The 24,383-nt window shown below is 46.3% G+C and overlaps 1 protein-coding gene across 2 annotated transcripts in view; it reads right to left on the bottom strand.

Moving 5' to 3' along the window:
- ALMS1 (ALMS1 centrosome and basal body associated protein) overlaps positions 1–24,383 on the bottom strand; it is a 417,466-nt gene that overhangs the window by 294,858 nt on the left and 98,225 nt on the right. For both annotated transcript variants that reach the window (XM_069632315.1, XM_069632316.1), the window contains 2 exons: positions 16,050–17,447; positions 13,865–13,995 (listed from right to left, as the gene is read on the bottom strand). In XM_069632315.1, the coding sequence (XP_069488416.1) occupies positions 13,865–13,995; positions 16,050–17,447 (1,529 nt within the window). The remainder of the gene's footprint in view (positions 1–13,864; positions 13,996–16,049; positions 17,448–24,383) is intronic.

Raw genomic sequence — 24,383 nt, 5'->3', positions numbered from 1 at the left:
CTGACATCCAGTGGTAACCGCAGAGTATTGCATCTTGCCTTTCGGGGACCGAAAGGAGACGTCAGGAGTCTGTAACACTACCCCTAGCGTGACGTATAGTGTACCCAAAATCCCTCACGCGCCGAGGTCCCTCCGATTGTATTTTTCTGTCATGATGGAGTCGAAGGCTATTGTGAGTGAGTACATAAAGAGAGAAAGTAGTAATATGTCTCTGTTCCTTCCACCTGAGCGGGGAAGCAGGGTGGGCGCATGTGATTCTGAGCAGATACAATCATCAGAAATGCTATTACGGTGAGTAATGCATGTCTTCTGATGCTTGTTAATCTGTTTAGAATCATATGCTGTGCATAGACTAGCAAGCAGTCCCCGGAGTTGGAGGTGTGTTGTGAGAAGGAACAGTAGTGAAAAGATGTCTTAATACTGCTTGTCCCACCTGAGAATCAGATCTAGAATGAATGTCTAGGCAATAGTGTTTTGTAAAGGTGTGTACAGAACTCCAGATTGCCGCTTTGCAAATGGACTCAAGGGGAACATTTCCAATGAATGCTATGGAAGCTGCATTCCCCCCCACGCCCCGAGTAGAGCGTGCTCTAGGCTTGAAGAGCAGTTCTCTCTTAGCAAGAGTATAACATAGTGTGATGCATTTAACAATCCACCTTGAGATAGCCGATTTAGAGACAGGATCCCTTTCTCTACAAGCTGCCACTGAAACGAAAAACTGGTTTGTCTTCCTCAGTGGTTTCGTTCTTGCCAGGTAAAACATGTCTGCCCTGTGCATATCTAGTGTGTGTAGGCTTTTTTTCGGCCATGCTAGTGGGATTCTGGAAGAGCGTGGGTAGTTCGATTGATTGGTTCACATGGGAGTGAATTCTTTTAACCCCTTCCATAAAATCCTTAATAACAGGTATTTTCCACCACAACACTTTCTGTTGTGACGTAGTGTAGGCTGATAGAGCAGCTAGATGAACATTCAGGGAATTAAAAACCAAACCTGAGTCTAACAAATGAGTTAGGTACAACAAAATGTGGGTAGGCGAGCAATCAATCGGATTGACGCCCTTGGTCTTACACCAGATGACAAAGTGTTTCCACTTACTGAAATAGCAATAATGAGAGTTATTTTTCTAGCCTCCTTGAGTATGTCCATGCCTCTTTGAGGGAGTTGAAGGTGTCCAAACTCTATGACCTCAGGAGCCAGGCCGCTAAATTCAGAGTTTGCGGGCATGGGTGCAGTGTCCCCCCTATGTCCTGAGACAACATGTTGTACGGGCAGGGTAGTTTCACAGGCGGGAGAGGGACATTTCCATCAGATGAGCGAACCAAGGTTGGCGGGCCCACATGGGGGCCACCAAGATCATGGTAACTGGTTCCTGGTGCATCTTGTGCACTATCTTGTTGAGTAGGGGAGTCGGGGGCAGATGGGGAAAGCGTGCACAAATTTCCCTGACTGTGTTATCCAGTGTCTGTTCCCCTTGGAGTGGTTCTGGGGGTACCTGGAGGCGTAGTATTGGCATCAGGCGTTCTCATAAGTTGCGAACAGGTCGCTCTCTGGGAAGCCCCAATCTGAGAAGACGTTGGAGACGATGTCTTCATGCAGGCGCCATTTATATTCTACGGGCAGTGGGAAATCTCTGCTATGCACGTCTGCTAGAAGGTGGAGTTCTCCTCAAACCTGTTGTGACAGTAGGAACATCTTGTGTCTGAGAGCCCACATCCAAATGTTCTGGGACAGCCTGGATAGCCCTGGAGAGTGTGTTCCCCCTTGTGTGTTTAGGTAATACATGACTGTGATGCTGTCTGTCAGGACCAAGACTGTCTTCCCCTGTAGCTGTGTTTGAAAGGCCTTTAGTTCTTCGAATACCGCTAGCAGCTCTAACAGATTTATATGCTTGGACGCCACTTGTGGGGACCACACTCCATGCGCTCTCTGCTGAAGCAGGTGAGCCCCCCACCCCGTGAGAGATGCGTCAGTCGTGAGAGTGGCTTCGACTGCAGGAGTGGTGAAAGTCTTTCCATTCAAGAGGTTTTCCCTCGACCACCACTGCAGAGAGAGAACGAGGTCTGGCGAGACAACTACGAGATCTTCCCATCGTCCGCTGGCCTGACACCACTGGCTGTTGAGCCACTCTTGCATGGGACGCAAGCACAGCCGCGCGTGGGAACTAAATAAATGCATGACGCCATCATACCTAGCAAGCGCATGGCCTCGCGTACCGTCACTTCCCGACTGGCTACATATTGAGGGATCTGAGAAAGCATGTTCTGAACCCTCTCGTTGGAGGGGAAGACGAGGCCGTCGTTTGTCCGAATCAGAGCCCCTAGAAATTGTTTGACTTGGAATCGTCTAGATTGGATTTCTTCTCATTGATGGAGAATCCCAGAATGAACAGGAGGTCTATTGTCTTCTGAGTATTCACTAAGTACGTTTCGTAAGAGTCCCCTGTTATGAGCCAGTCGTCGAGGTAAGGGTAAACAGGAACGGATAGTCTGCGCAGGTGTGCTGCTGCTACTATCAGGACCTTCGTAAACACCCTTGGCGCCGAGGCAATGCCGAAGGGGAGTACCTTGAATTGATAGTGCCTGTCCTCCATCATGAGCCTTAGATAATTTCTGTGCGCTGGCAACATTGAAATATGAAAGTATGCATCTTTCATGTCAAATGTTGCCATGTAATCCCCCTGTTTCAACGGTGGGATTACTTACTGCAGGGTTACCATAATAAACATTTGAGGTTTGACAAATTTGTTTGCTGGGCGCAAGTCTAACACAGGGCACAGGGTGAGGTCCTTTTAGGGTACAAGGAAGTACACTGAATAAATACCCTTGTTTACCTGAAGAATAGGAGCAGCTTCTATGGCGTCCTTTCCCAGAAGTGCCTCTACTTCTTGTATTAGGATTTGCAGATAGTCTGGAGTTAGGCGTCGTGCTCTGGGCGGTTTGAATTGTGGGGGTTGGGCGAATTCCACACAGTACCCGTGGGCGACTGTTTTTAGAACCCACTGGTCTGACGTAATCCCCTCCCATGTTGAAAGGAAAGATGTTAAGCGCCACCCGACCCGGGTGACATGGGAGGGGCCCTGGATCCATAGGTCATTTCTGACCAGAGGCTGTGGCTCCCCTGGAGTTGGGGCCTCTGCCTTTACCGCGCAGCTGACCCCCTAGGTGGATAGGTGGCGGGGTGCTGGAAGCTTGTCCTGAGTTCCAGTTGTTTCCCGTATTGCACATGTTTTGTGCAGAACGGGATTGGCCTCGAAAGGACCGGCGGGGCCCGCTTCCCCTCTGGGGGGAGGGTTTTTGTGCGATTTGTTGCAGGGACTTAAGAGTCTCGTGCTCTTTTTTGGCAGTCTCTAGAGCATCGTCGACTGCTTTACCAAAGAGATTCAACACCTCGATAGGTTTGTTAATAAGAGCTGCTTGGGTCTCTGGCTTGAAGCCTGAGTTCCGGAGCCAAGCGTGTCGCTTGAGCAGGGTTCCTTGAGCTAGGGATCTTCCTGCTGTCTCTGCAGTATCGAGAGTGTTTTTTAGTAGATTTTGGTTGACCTGCTTGCCCTCGGCCACAATGGCGAGTAATTTGGTTCTTGCGGTTTCAGGCACCTCCTGGAGACCTCCTTGCATAAGGTTCCACTGTGCATCTGCATAACTGGAAAGCAAAGTAGTGTTGTTTGCTATGCGCGTGGTAAAAGCAGCTGCCGAGGTAATTCGCTTACCGAAGGCAAAATTTTTTGACTTCTTATCGGGAGGTGCCTCTCCCGTAGCAAGGGGGTACTCCCGTCCGTTTCCAGGTGGTGCTAACCACTAGAGAGTCAGGTGTGGCATGGCCTTTAATAGCGGTAGGGTTAGTAGGCGATGGCCAAAATAAGTTCTCCACTCTTGGATTTACTGCCCTAGTCTGGGCTGGTGTCACCAGGGAAGGAGCCAATCTCCTCTTGATGGAATTCAGGAGAGGTATGGCTTGGCTGGAGGGTTTTTTTCTTTAAGAATATCCTCCACACAATCTTGTTTAGGTAGAGCCTGGGTGGTGATTTTAAAATAATCCGCCGCCTTTCTAAAGATGGCATTGAATGCCATTTGATCGTCCACTGGGGAAGCTTGGCGGACCGGAGTGGTGGGAGGGGAATCCAAACATAGAACATCCGTGTCCTGGTCTTGAGTAGGGAGTGTCCATGGTTCAGTCTCAACCTGGTGAGTGTCCTCCCAGCCTTCTGTGGGATCCGCCTGGTCATCCACAGTGTAGTCTTGTAGGAAGGTAGTCTCCACTTCCTCATCATAAATGTCCTGATGAGAGCCAGATGGACACTTATCTTCTGGGTGGATAGAAGTGAACTGTGCCCAAGATTTCTAGGAAATTTAGACACGGCACAAAGGGAGGTCTTCTCGAGGTCTCTTGGGGTTAGGCTGCTCTGAAAGTGAAAAAAAGTTTCCAAATGGTACATGCACCCTTCAAATTTTTCTTTGGGCCATTTAGATGAACCAGAAGGGTCAAAAGGTGGAACATTTTAATTTTCCTCCCTATGACGCCGACATTTGTTTCCCATAAAGCTAACCAAAGGCTCCTGACTCTCCTCAGAATATTCTTGAGCATCGGGGAGTTGCAGCGCATCTTTCAATGTGTCCGGGGCCTTCTCCTTGTGCTTCGTTGCGTCTTTAGGCTTCAGACCCACTGCCAGAGCAATCCTAGAAATGCTTTTGGCGATGTTCGGCGAAGTGGGGCATGCCGTATGACTAGGAGGCCTAGCGGTAGATCTTTCTACTACCGGGCATCTAGGAGGCCTAGCAGTACATTTTTACTCTACCGTGGCCTTAGAGGACGTTGGAGCATCAGACCAGCACGCTTCGATGGACGAAATGTGGATTGGAGGGAGCGCCCTTATTTTTTGAAGGCCCAGTCGCAAGACGCTGCTGTGGATACAAGGAAGGCTGTTGATCTTGAGGATCAGAGGATTCCCTTGAATCTTTTGGCGGTCCTGTCTGCGATTTCGCCCGTTTCAACGGTACCGTCGAAACCGGGGCTGGGGATGTGGGTTTGCGATCTTGTACCCCTTGTTGCCGTATGTTTTCCCCATAGCGTGACTCGCATCAGGCCTAGCGGGGTCGGGGATAGGCGTGGCAGACCTAGAGGTGTCCGTCGTAAGTTCGATGGCACCCGACACGGATGCCTGGTCATCGCTAGTGCCCCTGTCACTTTCGGCGGTGGGGGGGAACAAGATCCAGCCCGCAAAATGCCGTAGGCGGACCACCGCTTAACGCGGCGCTCCTTAAGCGTTTTAGGTCAAAGGAGTCTACAGGCCGCGCACCGCACTTCGTCGTGGTCAAGAGGTAGACAATTATTGCACTTATCGTGCTCGTCCTTCAAGGGTATCTGGCCATGCAAGAGGGGAAAAACCTAAATGGTGTCCTTTCCATAGTGAAAGGTAATAAAGACGATGACCAGACCTAGAGGGCAAAGAGGGGGAAAGAGGAGAGACATAGCTAAAAAGATATGACCACCCAACCCCACTCTCTCTACTGTGTAGGCCGGCCAGAAGGCCCGGCCATGGGGACGGCACTGCCACCCGAGTTTAGGCATTGAAGTCCACCGCAGTCTTCGGCGTAGCACAGGAAGCACCGTCAAAGTTACTATCAGGGGATAATCGACAAAGTCGATAAACAAGGTATAACAAAGTCTCTTATGAAAGAGCTCTGCAATAGGGCGACAAGTTATCTGGGCAGAAAAAAACAATCTGAGGGACCTCGGCGCGTGAGGGATTTTGGGTATACTACACGTCACGATAGGGATAGTGTTACAGACACGCCTATGCCGACGTCCCCTTTCGGTCCCCGAAAGACAAGATGCAATACACCGTGGTTACCACTGGATGTCAGACCATATGCACAGCATGTGATTCTAGGCAGATTAACAAGCATCAGAACCTGCATTTCAAATGTTGATTTCTTCCAATCCCCTGGCCTGCGTGCATATGACCTACCCATTGATTACTAATTGCACTGCCTGTTACGCATATGTTACGCGTACAGTAATTTTAGGACCCTGTACTCCTGCTACTCTCACCCATTAGGACGGGTTCCCACGCCCAGTGTATTTACTGTGTATTCTTGACCTCGTATCTTGTTCACAATGGCATACTCATTGGCACTCACAATGGCATAAATGCGGAAATAGTCTACTTCATATCCGCCTTGTTGCTTGGGCGTAATGCAATAATACTGGATTAGCCTACTGTGTTGTTTGCTAGCGTGCCGCCTTGTTACTGCTGCCTATGTTGCACGTTATACCGAACTCCACGCCTCTTTACGCACCTGTAAACACTTCCCGAACTTGCTACTTACTACCTGCTGACACTTGGGTGCCCCCATACCCAAACAGCTCACCATTGTGCACCTTCTGTCCATACCTTTGTTTACTGGTTTGCTTTGCACGCCACATGCAGATGTGGTTCGCTCGCATTTGACGCCACACGTAGCACACTGCTGTACTGCCCACCTTGCCTCAACTGATTCATACTACATAGAACTCGTATCATTACGTCCATACCCCATTTACTTTGCCGCTTTCTCTTGCTACACTTTTTAATAACATCACTAGTTGGGACACTCATCTACGACAGCAGTGATCCCCCTATCCAGTCTACCTTCATTAAGAAACGTAATCTCACCATGAAGGGTCATGCCAGAACTCTAGGCTCTTCCAGGCTATCACACCCAAGAGTACACCGCCACCCCCTACTTTTACCTAACAGCTGGCTGCTCAGCACCACCACCAAGACTACATCCCTACAACAACCCACTAATCCTTACCTGAATTCCCCTGCCTTATGGCTGGAACACTTCGCAGCCAAACCCACCCCCAACCCTAATCAACCCTGCTCTGTGCTCCTCAGGAACTTCAGGCTATGTTCCAGAATCTCCCGCATAGCTCGTCACGCTCACACTCTCAACACTACCACGAAATCACCGAGCATTGGAGGCACTAACACACATAGCCCTAAAACACTAAGACTTACTAACTCCTCTCCCGCAGGCACTTCCAATGGTAACATGACCCAAACACTTACATCCAAAGCGACCCTGATCAAAGGCGCCCTTATCAACGCCAGGTCCCTCCATGCTCATTCAGTGGACATTGCGGACTATACCACACTGCATGAACTAGACTTCATTGCTATCACTGTGACCTGGCTTCACGCAGCTTCAGGTCCCCTACTCTCCCTCACCATCCCCAGTGGATATTCCATCATTAGATGTGACCGTAACACCAATCAAACTAAAAGTGGAGGTGTTGCCATTATTCATAAAACCGCCTTTGGGCTCAGAGCCATCCCCAACCAACAAATTGCCTCTGCAGTTACTCTCGGTCAAGCTGCTCATCTCACCCAACCAAACTGCCACCCTGCATCTCATCTATAGCCCCCCAGGCCCCATCTCTACCTTTGATGACATTACATCCATCATAGCATACAACACCAAGACCAAACCGCAAATTATCATGCTAGGATATCTCAATCTTGGACTCCACGACCCCAACGACCTCAATGCTCCTGAGATTGCCAGTACGCTAACAGACATGGGCTTCTCCTATCACATTCTCGAACCCACCCACAACAAAGGGAGAACCCTTGACTGGCTGGTCGATTTGAACTGTAACATCAACCTAGTGGCTAACACGCCATACATTTGGTCCGACCACCACACAATTTCATTCAATATCAAAGCCAACGACCAATGTCTTAGCAAGGACATTGCACCCACAATCTGCACTAGAAATAAGAAGGACATAACGCCAGAGAAACTCCTCCCTCTCATCATACCCATATTGAACAATGTACAGACCCTACAGTCTTAGTAGCTACATACAATCACATCATGCTTAAAGCTATGAACTCCATTTCCCTCATCAAACCGAGGAAACCCAAACCGCGTGCACACCTCAATTCATGGTTTACGCCACAACTGAGAGTGCTTCGCAAAGAAAAGAGAAACATCGAAGCCCGCTGGAAAAGTCATCCCTCTGATACTAATAAAGACAGTCTTATTGCAGCCTCCCTTAACTACAAAGAGGCTATCTTTCAAGCCAAAAAAAGAGACCTATAACATGCACATTTTGCATGCAGAATCCAATACTAAAGAGCTCTTTAAGATTCTCAAAGAACTTGAATCCCCTTCCACTTCTCCTGACAACTGTAGCAAAGATAGTACATGGGGTTCAAATATTCAAAAAGCGCTCCTCGAAAGAAATCGGTACACTTCAATCCAAAATTAACACCAAAATAAACAGCCTACAGATCGATCCGCAGCCTAATCCGCAACCCGGGATTACTGCCCCTATGCCCCTTACTCTCAAACCTTTCAGCTTCTCCCCTTTAACTATCTTAGAGGTTGAAAATATTATCAACAGACAAACCCTCCAACTGCCAGGGTGATTCATGTCCTGCCCCCATCATCAAGGAGGTCACCCACGAACTAGCCCAGATTATCACGGCCTTCATAAACTCCTCATTTATCACAGGCATAGTCCCTGATAACCTCAAGGATGCTTGGGTCATTCCTCTACTAAAAAATCCTTCCTTAGACCCTAGTATACCCACTAATTACAGTCCCATCACCACTATACCCTTTCTCTCTGCTAAAAATCTTAGGCCAAGCTGCTCATCTACAGATCCAGGACTACCTGGAAACTAACAAACTACTCTGTCTCAGACAATCCGGATTCCGACCAAGGCACAGAACTGAAATCGCCCTCATTGACCTGAAAACCCAAATTGAGGACTTAAAAGACAACCGTAAATTGGCCCTACTTCTACTGCTTGACTTATTGGCTGCATTAGCCGACATCTAAAATCAGCAGCTACCATGTGGATTAGTTCCTTCTTGGCCAACAGATCCATGAGGGTCTTCTCCCCATCTGCCACCGATGAACCCTCTCCAGTACCCTGTGGGGTACCTCAAGGATAATTGTTTCACCCTCACTCTATAATGTATTCACAAAACCGCTATTCAATATTCTTGACTATCTGGGTGTAACCTACACTAATTACGCAGATGACTCCCAGACACTCATCCCTATCACAGGAGATCACACACTGGACACTAAAGCCTTAAATGATGTTCATCTGGTCATCTGGCTTGGATGGCTCAACACGAGCTCTCTTAACGACGATAAGACAGAGCTCCTCATCCTGCGCTCCCACCACTGACTCAGTAGACTTGACCCCATTTTCAAGTCCTTCATCATAGATGGCAACACCATCAAAGTTCCTAACAATACTAAAAACTCCTAGCTAGGCATATACATTGATTCCAGCCTATCACTCTCCAGACAAACTAATGCAGTAACCTCAGCATCCGCTTAGACGTGCAAACTCATCACAGCCTCCCGTCCCTTCCTCAGCACATCTAATTGCATCACCCTCGCTAGAACGCTTATTATGTCGAAACTCGACTACTGTAATGCACTCGATTTAGGGGCTAGCCAACGTAATCTCAGCAAGCTTCAGGCACACAAAATAACGCCATCAGGGCAGCACTGAATATTCGTAGGAATCAGCGCATATCAGACACTAGAAGCAGCTTACACTGGCCCTGAGTAGCCCATAGAGTCTCCCTCAAATCACTTGCCCTCACACACAAATGTCTCACCAACCAGGCTCCCAACTATCTGGCACGCCAGTTCACACCCCATACTTCCTGCTGCCCTCAGAGAGCTGCGCAAGCCAATTGCCTTGCCTTACCCAAATTCAAGTTTCAGAAAGCTGGCTGGACCAGCTACCCTGTCATTACCTCCAAATTATGGAATTCACTTCCCAACCCTCTGAGAACAGAACCTTCCTTTCACTCCTTCAAAAACAAAGCCAATCTGTGGCTTATTGTACAAGACATGCATACCACTTGCCTCCTCTGCCATAATCCCTCCACTTAATCCTTAGTCCATCAAAGTCACCTACTAGCATTCTCCATGTAAATACTAATGTATATCCAATGTACCCATCATGTAAGTATTGTGTACGTAACTAGCTTTAGGATTTTTCACATGCTTACTATGCATTGATGCCTGACTGTATTCTATATACTATGCTAATTTAACATTATGTAACCCAAGATATGCGCCCAGATGCCTTAGGGCCAGGCGCGCTATACAAATAAACTAAATACTAAATACATAAAATTGTTTTTACTTAACTTGTAGTTTATCTTATCTTATTTTATTTTAAAGAAACTTGTAGAGCGCGCATAAGCCAGAGGGCATCTTGGCACTAATCTAGAGGGAGTCCATCCAGTCTGCAGGAACTAACTAAAACAAAAAAGTCTTTAGTGCTTGACAAACCAGTGAGTGGGACTCAGTGCTGCGCAAAAGGAGAGGATGCTGGTTCCAGGCTTTGGCCATAGCCACTGAGAAGGCATGCCCACCCATCCGAGCCAGCCTGACCCTCGGGGGCTCTATAGTCCTCAGATCCTGCAAACGGAGAGGCCTAGAGGGAATATACAGAGCAAATGTGTTCTGAAGAAATGTATGCATTTACTGAATTTAATGCAACTAACATGCTAAGATAAATAATTATATTTTCGAGATTTCTCGGTGTAGTAAAAACAGAAATTAAAGTACAATGGAACAGACAAGCACTTGTCGTAAAAGCACATGTCCCATTAAGATTCAAATTAAAATTGGTTGAAGCAGGATAATGGTGGAAACAAAAGTAAGAAGTAGAAACAACATTAACTGTACGTCTATATTTTGCACGATTCGTAATTTAGACTGTTTCATGCTAGGAAACCTTAAGGAGGGTATACACATATATACCTCACCACTTCTGCCAGCTTGTAACGGCAACCCTCAGAGCGCAATTATGTTACAATCCCTTCCCATCTGCAACTTCTCATTAAAGCGTAGATTGTAATCCAACATGGCAAGGTCCATACAGTCGAAACACACTGGACTATATTTGGGCACCCCGACACCTTTTTCGACCAAGTGGCTTCCCTAAATGTAATAACTATGTCTCATAGCGATCACGATCTGCTCTGCCTAGTTTTGGAGACGGACTGGGGGGAACCTTCTGACAAACACGACTTACAAGTCACATCAAATGCGGCAGGAAATCGCCTGAGGATCAATCGGTCGCAAATTGGGAATCTCACAATTGTTCTAAACAGCGAGAATAACGTGGACTATGTCCCCCTGTTGTCTGTCCGCCAGCTGGAAATTGTAAACTCCAGAGTAATTGGTCACTTAGATAAACACCTGTTCAGCAACGTCATCGCACAAGCAAAAAGGGAATTAAGGAAAGACTTGCGACAGATCAAGAAAATGAAGTCACCATCAGGAAAAATAGCGATTAAAGTAAAAGCAAGACGTCAAGAATATCGACATTGGCTAAACGCCCACTCAGTGATGATCGAACAAAATCGTGCTGAATTGATGCTTAAACTGCTGATGACAAAAAAAACGTGCGATATATGGGCAATTCTAAACAAAGGCAACACAAAAGTTGCACCGACGATCTCCAATCCAATTGATGGTACGAAATGGGCAGAGTACTCAGAGAAAGTGTACAAAAAACCCACGGATGACATTCAAGCTACAGAAAGTGTTTCAGCACCACAGTGGGATATACTTCCGACAAGCCATGAAATAGAAATAGTAATTCAGAATTTAAAAAATTCAAGAGCAGCAGGTCCCGACCAAATTTCGAACATCATGTTAAAGAGAAACAAAGATCTTTGGGCCAAGTTCATGGAATCTCTGTTTAGAATAGTGTCGGAAAGCAAGAAGATTCCCGAGTCTTGGTTAAAAGCGATTGTGGTACCAATCTATAAGAAGGGCGATAGAACAAATGTATTGTCTACGCAAATGATGTAGTACTAACCGACTACACACAGATCAGATTACAGCGCCTTCTGACACGACTGAATGAGTACATGATAACAAATGAGCTGCTGATAAACACTGAAAAAACAAAAATCATGAGTATCAGCCATACGCTCAACAGGGCAGACACAAAATTTAAATGGCAAATTGCGAATGACAACCTCAGTATCGTAACATCTATAAGATACTTGGGAGTGATGTTTAACAACTCTGTTTGCGAAACAGCATGGATTAACGATCTGACTAGCAGATCAATTAAAGTTGGTCTACAAGGAGCAAAGATTAACCATGACTATGGGAAATTTACTATCGCACCAATACTGACATTTTATCTACAGAAGGTCATTCCAACTATAGTGTTTGGCACAGAAGCAGGTTGGAACTTAGACTACCGCTTATGGCAAAGACTGGAAGGTATCTTCTGGAAACAGGCTTTAAGCTTCCACATTACATTCCGATATCAGCGTTGAGATACGAACTGGCACTCAATTAACTCTACTTGACAGTCATTTGGAAATCACTCTCCACCATGAGGAAAATGTACTGTGGCCAAAAGATATCTGCATATAAAATCTTCAAGATCGAAAATGATGACATGCAATCCAAATTAGTACAAATCAGGAAACAAAAACTAGACATCATTATGGAAGCTGCAAATATAAGCAGATTTGAGCTAATTAATCGCCCCCAATACGCTAAAGAAAAACTAGAAGAATGGGACTGGATTCAAAACATCGAAAAACGCATGGATCTTAAAACTGCCCTACCATCAGGCCCAGGAGAAATCAAACTGCATAAGCCACCAAAATATCTACTAGACTGCCCTTCACGTTACCACAGGAACAGATTCCCAAAATGTAGGCTAAACGCCTTAAACAACCGAGAAAGCCTCTGGATAAGACGAAACAAAGACATCATGGACAACAAATGCAGATTTTGTGGAACAGGTGAAACAGAGTCCTTAAAACATTTGATACTTGCCTGCACAGGCACAACTAGCCAGTGGACCTTACACTTGTATAGCTTTAAACCCCGGACCCACGACATGAATGAATGATGGACATATGTAAGTGCCGGTCAAAACATCAAGCTATTAATGTAGGTTAATTGATTATCTAGATATGATTCTCCCTGACAAAGCCGGTGTCTGATGCATGGTACCTGCATAAAATAAAACAATAAAAAAACACCATCAGGTTAATCGATAAGGACCCATAAGAATCACCACTACAAATAATCACTGTGATTAAGGACTTGGGTATTATGACGTGATGTGGATGAAGCATAATGGTAACAAAAGTTTGATATTGATTTATTGAACTGTAGTTTTTTTTTACAATAAAAAAAAAAAGAAAGCGTAGATTTGATGGTCTACAACCTTGGTTACCTGGGTTATATAATGCCTGAAGTATTCATTAAAAAGATAATGCCTTCACTATCGCTGCATTGATGAGGGCACAGACATGTCAGTGTACGCTCACTGAATATTCTGCAATCACAATTGTATAGAAAGGCTGAAAGGCTGCTGAATTGTGGGTTAGGAGAATTCTTTTCTGTTACAGGGGCTAGACATTTCATTTGAGTTTCATCTGTCACAGCACTGAGGAATAAATATTTTCTCACAATTACCTAACCAAATTGATCTCTGTGTATGTTGTATGCAATAGCTGTGCAGAAAATATATTGCTTGACAAACATTGTGTATGCAATTTGTACTTTACACAAAGTCCTGCCCCCGGCAGCACTACTGCTCAGTCACTTTACAAGTGAGAGATGTGCTCTAATTTGGTGGCTCCCTTACAGGTCTACTTAGGTTGGTGTCAGAACCCTATAACAATAGTGGCTGTGAAAAAGCCCTCCTAACGCTGTACGACTGGCAACTATCGACGTTCATGCTTGAAATAATCACACAATCAGTTTTAACCCCTCAAACTGTCTGAATTCTGACAACCATTAAACACCCGCTTTCCATGCATTCATGCTGACCAGATCGCTCTGCCTTACCTTGGCTGAGCCGGCTTTCTTAGCACTCTCCAGCAGCTCTAACTTGATCTCTTCAATTCGTCTCCTGTCCTCAGCATTCAGATCCTCCCCAGTGTCTGTGGATTGGTCAGCCAGCTTGAGCTTCACCAGTGCTGTAATGAGTGCACATTGAAACAGTATAGGAGCAACTAACTGTAGAGATTCATTACTATCATTGTTAACAAGGATAGTTGCCATCTGTGTGACACTCAGAACAATACAAATTGGCTTATATGAAAAGTTAGAATGTGTTCCATGCAGTGATCACACCTCTGTGGCGTTAATGACATGGGTCTTCATTTACCGCACTCTGACTGAACGCAGCTGCACACCACATGCTAACAGGAGAACTCCAACGCTGTAATGAGCCAAAACTAAATATGAACATTACGGACTTAGTTAAAAGAAGCAGGGTAATACGCCAACACACTAAACCTGGGCCATCGGGATTACCATGGGTCATTGCCAGAATGGCTCAAAAAAGTACTTCCCCGTTAGCACTGGACTGAACACCTAAGAATGCCCTATTGGCCATCCACCATACAGATGGGTTTTGCACTCAGGGAAATGACCTAAGCAACTCCTCCTACTTCATCTTCACCCAGAGCCTGATTGGAAGAAATACCAGAAAGCCTTAAAGCCAAATCTGTTCCCACCCGCCTACGCCTATGTGGCACTCAGATCCTCAACTCAGCACTGTCCCAAAGGCATGCCCCTTTGCCCCTCGCGCCAGAAAGCAACCTCACAGAGATGCCGAGAGTGTTGCCAACTGGCCCCAAACAAAATAAAAACAAATGTGTTGGCTCACCAACAATGTTTAGCTCCTTTTCTGAACAGAATCCGGCAAAGAGACAGTCTCTGAATGGCTCCCTTGCCGAAGGATAAACAGTTCATACAAGGTACTTCGCAGAAATAAGAATTTCTCTACCATGTACTTAAACCAACTTTTTATGTGAAAATAACAATAACAATCTTTTCTATAAACTATTCATAATATAAGGAGTTCATAAAGCGTTTGTTGCTTGATTGCTCCCGCTTCCAAGCACTCTAGTAAAAGCTGCTCTTCATAGGCATTCCAATGGCATTCATCAACTTTGGAAGTAAGACGGGCTGAGTCGCCCTGCTGTGATCTGGTCTCTCCAACCGCATCCTAGCCCCAGTTCAGTGGCAAGTGCTTCCTACGGGAGCTATTGAACAGAGCAATGCATGGCCGAAGTGACAGGATGGCTTTGAAATGGAAATATGAGGCCGGGAGCTAGCGCTTACAACCTTACTACTACTATTACGCCGATTTAAATGATCTTCATTTAAATAGGCTCCAGCTCCTTTTCAGCCTCATGACTCCTAATTGGAAAAAAATTCTCTTAGTGAAGCCTGCCAACCGCTCACCTCAAAGACTCTGTACTCATTGTTCTTAATGCCATTTATCGGAAAAGTGTTGGAAAGCCTGAGTACTTTTATGTGGCCTAGGCTTGCATGGAAAATACTCTTGCCCAGTATCATGATGCCCAACCTGCTGCTCACTGAGTTTGGAAAACACTTAAAACCAATCACCTCAGACAAGCTCTGAAAAAATTGATTTCTTATTCTGCGTTTCCCTTTGCCCATGGTATAGGTCTGCGTGCCTTACATAGAACCCAACACGCGTTTGTATCAAGCCTGAAAGGAACATAACAAACATTGCTGAGATTTTCTCCAATGAGACATGAAATATGAGACATTCAAAATGTCAAGAAGAAGAAAAGGGATCTTTGCCACATTTTGAAATGCAAGGCATAGGTCATTAAAACTACATTGCAACCTCTAAAGTGTGCTCTACATAAGGGCCGCATGCGAAAGCTGATATCAGTTGAGAGTAAAGTACACAAGTGATTTAGAAGTTATATGGCATGGTACACATATATGACCGATAGATTTTACTTTTCTAACCTGTAATAGTGAAGTTCTGTTTTGCCCTAATGTGGAGAATTCAACATCAGAGAATTAAATTAGAATACTATCCAGCAGCAGGAAAATAAATTCCTCTACCCTCCACATCCCTGAAGGCAGACCTACTTTGCTCACATGAAGAGAATGATGCCTCCTTAACAAAATGCGGATAGCAGTAGAAGTCACTACAGACAGTGAAAGATAAAGTCCATATAAAATAAAGCTGGCACACACTTACCACATGCTCTTTTCTGGTCTTCTTTTGACTTCTGTATCATCTGTGTTGCACGGTTCGCATCAGCGTTCCCCTTTAGAAGGCTAGTGACACGAGCGGCAAGCGAGTCAACACTGCTACTGTCATCGCTGTCTCGAAGTGCAGGCCTATCTCCGACTTTCCCTACCTCTGTCATGGCCAACGCCTCTTCCAGGCCATGCAGTGCATCAGAGACACTACTAAGTAATTCTGTGGTGCGAACCGATGGTGCCACCAAAACCTTTTCAATGCTTGAATGCTCACTGGTATCAGGACTTGCAGAGAACACAGCCACTGGTACCTTGTTTCGAATGGCTACATTGCTGCATCCCTCTGGTCCATCCCTCCTTGTAACTTTCATTGAACGCAATTTATGGAGATTGTTTTGGGTCTCAAAACCTATTTTTCTTGAATGAGATTCTTGAAGATTGGTTCTTCTGAGAGAATGCTGGTGAGGTGAATCGATGTTCTCCCTTTTCTCAAGTCCATGTGGCATAGAGATGGATTTCACAATGGAGTGATCATCTGCCAGGCTATCAGTCAGAGAGGCGTCCCAGGACAATCGCCTCTGAAGCAGTGGGCTGCGACTGCAGATGCTCCGTCGAAGTGCTTCTGAATCTTGAGAGCTATTTAGATCTCTCCATAATAAGGGAGAGTCCTCATGAGTACCACCTGGAGAGGTCAATGAAGAAGCAAGGTTGGAGTCCTCCAAGTACATGTTGTCAGCTTCTGCCAACAACTGGCGAATCTCTTTCAGTGTCTTGGAACCTACAAAGGAATCATTTCCTAGGTCATTAGTATGCTGGTTGAGAGAGGTGCTGAAACGTGAAGGCAATGATTCTCCATTCTTATCCATGTCAAGTGAGTCTTCCATCAGGGGACTCGAGCTAAGACTGTCTATGTTCTGGGTAGCAGTTCCAGACTCAAATGTGTCAACAATGCTTTGTACATGCTTTCGAACTACTTTGGGACTCTCATCATCCATCGGGCTTGGCCGTGTTTGTATAGGTCCTTGAATCAGAATATCTGGTGCTTTGACACCGCTATCAAAAACAGAATGCAATGTTTGGAGGTCTGGTTGGTTTTCAGTTTGGAGTGAGTGGACACTATTCTTTGTGCTGGGTGTTTCTTTGGCAGATCTTAAAGGTAACTGAGAAGAGACTTCCCGGGATTGAGTTGGTGACTTTTCAGGATGCATTTCATCTGGGACAGAAGTTCTACTGTACTGGCTGATAGGTCTATCACTGGAATTTCTTAATGTAAACTCTGTGGGAGGTGGCGTGTCCTGGCCGCACTCTGACCCCATCGGAATAGACATGCTCATGGTGGAAACGCCAGAATGCCGACTGGATTGGGAAAAATCAGCTGCATTGAGTGAACCTCCTAAAATAAAAAAGAAGACCAATACCCATGTATTCATATATCATTAATATGAACCATCAAGCAATACGCTTTCTTCTTTTCTTAACATGTACTATCAAACAGTCTATCCTGTAGTCTATTAACTAGCAGTCCAACACAACTTGGGTTCCATTATAAGCATGTACATTTCTAGCATTAGCATGAATTTTCAAAACCATCTATTCAACTTTGCATTCATTCAATTATTATTATGGACCATCAAACTATCAAGCATTATTTATTATGAGTCATCAAATTATCTACCTAGCATTCTATTTTTGTGCACTATAAAATAAACATTCTATTCACCCTATTATTTTCTATACACTTGGCATGTACTATCCAATTATCGGTCTGCCGTAGCAATTAAATAATTGTATGCGCTATCTAATTGTCTATACATTCTCTTATTACTAGTATTATCCAATGGCCTATCCGCTCTAGCGTTCTAATATTCGACCCCACTTATCGCTCTATTATAGAGTCTACCCACCTTTCAGTTCTGTTGTTAAAATGCATCGCATCATATATCCACTTTCCACTTCTGTTATTACACGGGGTAAGAAATCCTCAATCCAGCTTTTCGTTCTATTAGCATGTAATGTAAACTGGCAAACTGCCAATCAACATAACATTGCATGCAGGTTTGCTGTAGGGACACTTCGAAACTACCAGTCAGAAACAAACCAGTACAATTAGCTTTATTCCTGTTGAACTTTACATGTCATTTTGCAACGAGCATGACAGAGAGTTTTCTTTAAAAAGGAAACTCTCAAGTGACAGGAACAGTTTCCTCTCAGAATGATAGATAATTTGAGAACTGCGACAAGGTCCCTTACATGATTCTGCGGACTAAAAATAGGGTGACTAATGGGGCGGGTGTGGATGATGGGCCATTGGGTCGTATGGAGAGGATTCCCTGGTTACTCTCCATTAGACCATGTTGGGTTGCAGGGGACAGTCACGGAAGTAGAGGAACAACAGGCTACGCCTCAACACTTAGCTCCACTTGCGCAGGTGTAGAAATCACATATTAATCAAGAGAGGGCCCTCAATTAGTACAGGGAACTTGACAACAAGCCCAGTCCACCACTCTAATACAATCAGGAACAAATATGCTAAGAGACGCTACCATCTCGGCAGGGGAAGGGCATGACAACCAGAGGAAGGACCGCCCAAGAGGATGGACTAGAAAGCCTAAAGTCCCAGCTCAGAACCTGAAGCCATTCTCAGAGGTTCTCTATTCTAGGTGCCTGAAGTAACACACCAGGGTCCCTCTTCAGCAGAGAGAAGCTGGAAGGCAGAGCCAGGTTGCGGCAGGTAGAAAGAACTGCACCATAGGATGGACAAGTTAATCCTAAATCATGCATCAAGGGCAGAGATCAAGAGACAATCTCCATCCCAGCTCTCCAGCCTGGCTCCCCTTTCACAGAAGAGACACTGAAAGGAAGGGCAAAAGCCCTAGGCAAGCTCAGAAGCACAGTCAGTGTGTGTGGGAGTTTGTAAAAAGAGATTGTGGCAGGATTATGGAGAGTTTTACGAGGATTGGTGAGAAGTCTGGACATGATGTTGGAGAGGACAGGGGGAGAAGGGGGTGATTGGGGATAGTGAAGAAGAGGTTGGGAATCATCAGAAGGAGGGAAATGTCAGTGGGAGGCCAATCAGGAGCATCAGGAGGGTGTTGGCGTTAGCAAAGAGAAAGCGGGAGGGCTTCAGGATTCAGCCACAGGATATCAGGAGGAAGCAGAGCATAGAGCCCTGATAGACATACCAGGAACGCAAGAATGGGCCCAGCTGCCCTAGGGCAGGTGCTAGAGGAAGGATAAAACAACCGTGTGCCATGACAGCGAGGAGGGCTAACAGTGTCGACATAAAGAGGTCTCGAGAAAGGGACAGTCAGGATCTCAGGTAGCGAATGGGAGCAGGTTCTGGCCAGAGACCTTAGAGAGGAAAGCTCAGAAGAAGTGTCTTGGCTTTGGAGAAACTGATATTCTACTACCTGCCAATTGAAGAAACCGAGAAGTGGCAATTCGGCATCCAACGTGGAGTGAGCTGACCCAAGTTCCAGTACCCGTTAACACTCTCAATGGACAATTAAGGAGAAGACAGGTGTTATGTTATCCAAATTTATTAAGCGCAGCTATCAATGACAAAAGCATCATGGTGCTGAGAACTGGGAAAACAGGGCACAAGGAAACAGGACCAATACCTAAAACAGAAAAGATTTCAACAGCCAACGAAAGGACAGGTGATTAACAGTTTCCCGGAAGGAAACGTATTCCACAACACAGCGGCTGCATCAGAAAAAGCAGGACTCCCCCCTGATCTGGCCAATTTAAACCACGGCACTGTGATGAGAAGCGCATTAGCGAAGAACACAGGGAGGCACCCAGGCCGAAGTTTCACCTGCAAATATTCTGAGCCAGTGCCAGAAAGTGTGCTGCACAAAACAAAGTGCTTTATAATGGATGCGTTTAGAAACAGGGAGTCAGTGGAGAGCGCAATGAACCGGACTAATGTGAGAACGTAAAGTAGCGATGGCTGCACTTGTAGTAGAATTTGAAGATGATGGAGAAGATTAAGAGGTTGAGCAAGATGAACAAGTTACTTCTTACCTTGTAACGTTCTTTCGACGGGATGTTCCTCCGACGTATTCCTCATCTTAGATATCTCCTTCCAGCTCTGCTGGCCTCGGAAAAATTTTTCTCTAGAGGGCGCTGCGCGTCGACGTCCTCCGAGTCGATGTCCCTCGACAGCCGCCGTATCGACGTCGACGTCATCCTGCCTATAAAGGCCGCGCGCAGCGTCCGTTGCTCAGTTCCGTTTTGTAGCCCACAATAATTCTTTCTGGACTAGACTAATCACCCTGAAGGAGCGTAAGCTGCAACAACAAGGGAAGTAGAACTGCGGGGATGGATGGGAGGGTCGATGAGGAATACGTCGGAGGAACATCCCGTCGAAAGAACGTTACAAGGTAAGAAGTAACTTGTTCTTCGAAGGGATTGTGTCCTCCGACGTATTCCTCATCTTAGATAGGCTCCCATAGCAGTATTCTATTATTGGAGGAGGGAGTACTGACTTCAAGCTGCCTTCTATTGATGAATAGAATGCAGTACAGCCCTTCCAAACCTAGTCTCTTGACTGGAGGAGGAATCTAAGTTGTAAAATCGTGTAAAGGTATGGACAGACGACCATGTAGCGGCCGCACAGATGTCTTTAACCGGCACACCTCTTTTGAGGGCCGATGAAGCTGCAATACCTCTGGTCGAATGAGCCCTAAGGTTTTGAGGGGGCTCTTTCCCTGCCAGTTTATAACATTCCAGAATGGCTAGAATGATCCATCTGGAAATGGTCTGCTTAGTTATTGGTAACCCCAGCTTGTGACCTGTGTAACCTACAAACAGCTGGTCTGCCTGTCTTATCCTGGCTACTCTACTGATGTAAAAACTAAAAGCCCTTCTAGGGTCTAGCCTGTGTAACCTCTCTTCCTCTTTTCCCGGATGAGGAGGAGGATAGAACGATGGTAGAGTAATCTTCTGAGTGATATGGAATTCAGAAACCACCTTTGGGAGGAAATTAGGCTTCACTTGCAGGACAACTTTGTCTTTGTGAAAGATAGTGTGAGGGGGTTTACAAGAAAGAGCTTGTAATTTGCTCACCCTTCTAGCAGATGTAAGTGCTATTAATAAAACAGTTTTAAGGGTAAGGAATCTTAACGAACAAGAATGGAGTGGTTCGAAAGGTGTGCCCATCAGGAAAGTTAGGACTAAGTTTAAATCCCATAGGGGAACGTGGAATGGTCTTGGGGGATAAACATTGGTTAACCCCTTTAGAAACTGTATTACCAAGGTTAACTTGAAATAGGATGGTTCTTCCGCAGTGCGCTTAAAGATGGATAGCGCTGCGAGATAGCCCTTAATGGTGCCAACTTGAAGGCCTGAATTCGCCAAATATAGTAGGAAGGACAAAACCATTGGTGTACCACATGAAAAAGGGTCGATATTCTGTTCTCTACACCAGCTGCAAAATCTGTTCCAACGGCAGCGGTATAAAGACTTTGTTGCTGGCCTCCTTGCCGAAAGCAACACCTCCATAACATCATCAGGGAGGTCCCAATCCTTGTACCTCAGCCTTTCAGAAGCCAAGCGTGAAGGTTGAGGGTTTTGATGTCTGGATGGAGAACCTGACCTCACTTCTGTGAGAGTAGGTTCTCTCTGAGTGGAAGTCGAATTGGAGGGCAGATGGACAAGTCTAGAAGGTCCGGGTACCACGTTCTCCTGGCCCAATCCAGGGCAATTAGGATCATGGTTTTCCGGAATCTTCTCAACCTCCTGATCATTTGAGGAATGACAGGGACCGGTGGGAACGCGTACAGAAGCGGAAACTCCCAGTCCACTATGAACGCGTCTCCCAGAGCTCCTCTCGGAGGAAATTCCCTTGAGCAGAACAGATCGCATTTCCTGTTGAGGCTGGTGGCGAACAGATCCACCTGAGGGGTTGCCCAAAGGGCGAAGATCTCTTGAAGGACTTCCTGAGCTAGCTCCCATTCGTGGGAGACTGTGCTCTGCCTGCTCAGAGCGTCCGCTGTCAAGTTCTTCTCTCCGGCTAGGTGAACTGCTGATAGAGAGATTCCTTCTTGGATTGCCAAAAACCAGAGCTGCATCGCCTCTCTGCACAGGGGTAGTGATCCTACGCCTCCTCTTTTGTTGAGGTAATGCATGGCCACCGTGTTGTCCGTCATTATCAGGACGTTTTTCCCTTGTACAGCTTGTACGCAAGTCTGATGGCTCTCGGCTCTAACAGGTTGATATGTAGTCTGGACTCCGATGGAGACCAACGACCGCTGATGGTCAGGTCGTTGGCGTGGGCTCCCCACCCCGTGAGTGAGGCATCCGTGACTACTGTTATCTCCGGCCAGGGTTGCCAAAAATGTTCTCCTTTCAGAATGTTCTCCTGACAGGCCCACCACTGAAGGTCTCGAGCCACCCTGTCGGGAACCTGAAGAAGATCTGTCATTCTCCCTGAGAATTGTGACCACTGAGTCCTCAGTGCCCACTGGAGGGATCTCATTCTCAGGCGAGCCTCTGGCACTAGGAAAATGCAGGATGTCATGAGGCCTAGCAACCTCAAAAAGTCGAAGGCTGGGAGCGTTGGGCATCTTGGAACTTGGTAACCATCTGTAGAATATCTTGAGCCCTCACCTCTGGTGGCGAGGCTTTTCCCAGGGAAGTGTCCAGGATCGCTCCTATGAACTGGAGTCTCTGCGATGGTATCATTTGTGACTTCTTTAAATTGAGGGAGAAGCCCAGTTTGTGAAGGGAGTGGCACACGTGATTTAGCTGGATCTGAGCTTGTTCCGAAGAAACAGCCCTGATCAACCAATCGTCCAGGTAGGGGTAGACGTGAATCCCTTCCCTCCTTAGACTTGCCGCCACTACCGACATTAACTTGGTGAAGACCCTCGGGGCGGAGGTCAGCCCAAATGGCAGCACTCGAAATTGATAGTGAGATAGTGAGAGTTGCCAATTGCGAACCTCAGGTATTTCCTGTGTTTGAGATGGATAGGCACATGGAAATAAGCGTCCTGGAGGTCCAGAGATACCAACCAGTCCTGGAACTGAAGGGCCTGGAGGATCTGAGAAAGAGTGACCATCTTGAATTTGTCTTTCCTGAGGAATATGTTCAATTCTCGCAAGTCCAAGATGGGTCTCAGTCCTCAGTCTTTCTTTGGAATGAGAAAGTAAGGGGAGTACCAGCCCTTGTTCCTCTCCGCTACAGGTACCGGTTCTATGGCACCTTTCTCTAGCAGGTCCAAAATTTCCTGCAAGAGGAGCGGATCTGGAGCTTTCTGAGAGCTGATCCCCGGTGGATGACTCTGAGGTATGCGTAGGAAAGGCAGGCAGTAACCTTGGGCAACTGTTTCCAATGCCCAAGCATCTGACGTGATAGCCTGCCATACCGCCAGATGTTGAGTCAACCTGCCTCCTACAGGTGTCCTGTGAGGGAAGTCCTCAGAGTGGTTTTGGGGCGGCTGATGCAGATGCCGATGGTAAAGAGGCACCTGCTGTTGCTGCGGCTTTTGAATATCTACCCCGTCCACCTCGGGTAGTTCTTCTTTGTCCCCTTTGAGCAGGTCGTCCTCTACCTCTTCCGAATGCGGAGTAGAAGCGAAAGGACTTGCCCCTCGCAGTGGTTCCTCGGGGACGAAAAGGTGTCTGACGGATTGCAGCGCCTAGGGATTTTGCTGCTGCTTTTGAAGTTTGCAGTTTCTCTAAACTGTCATCCGCCTTTTTCCCGAACAAAGAAGAGCCATCGAATGGCATGTTCAAGAGCCTGGCTTGCACATCTGGGGCAAAACCAGACTTTCTCAACCAAGCGAATCTCCTGGTTGTTGTACTTGCCGCCATTGCTCTGCTGATACTATCAGCCGAATCAATGCCTGTCTGGAGGGATTCGCACATAGCGTCTTTACCGTCCTGTATGATATTCAGGAACGCCTCCCTTTCTTCTCCCTCCGGGATGCAGTCAGCCGCTGTAGAAGCACACTCCCAAAGTGTATGGCTGAATCTAGCAAGGGTGCAAGTAGCATTGACAGATTTTGACGCCATGCTACATGCCGAAAAAACTTTCTTTGCCATAGCATCATATTTTTTATTGTCCCTGTCTTGTGGGACGGTAGGATAAGCCGTCTTGACATCGGTAGAAGATGCAGCCTGTACCACCAGACTTTCTGGGGATGGGTGTTTTGACAAAAACTCCGGGTCTGTAGAGGATACCCTGTATTTTGTAGACAGTTTTTTATTTACTGCCGGGACGACATCTGGGGTTTCCCAGTTCGTCATAATCTTCCTCTGAAGAGCTTTATGAAAAGGCACCACAGGATCCTCCTGTGGGCCTTTGTCAAGAATATCCGTGAGG

Source organism: Ambystoma mexicanum, chromosome 6q, assembly GCF_040938575.1.
Source record: "Ambystoma mexicanum isolate Mex_15411 chromosome 6q, UKY_AmexF1_1, whole genome shotgun sequence".
Lineage (NCBI taxonomy): Eukaryota > Metazoa > Chordata > Amphibia > Caudata > Ambystomatidae > Ambystoma > Ambystoma mexicanum.
Note: the sequence above shows the minus strand (reverse complement) of the source record. Positions and strands in the feature narration are given on the sequence as shown.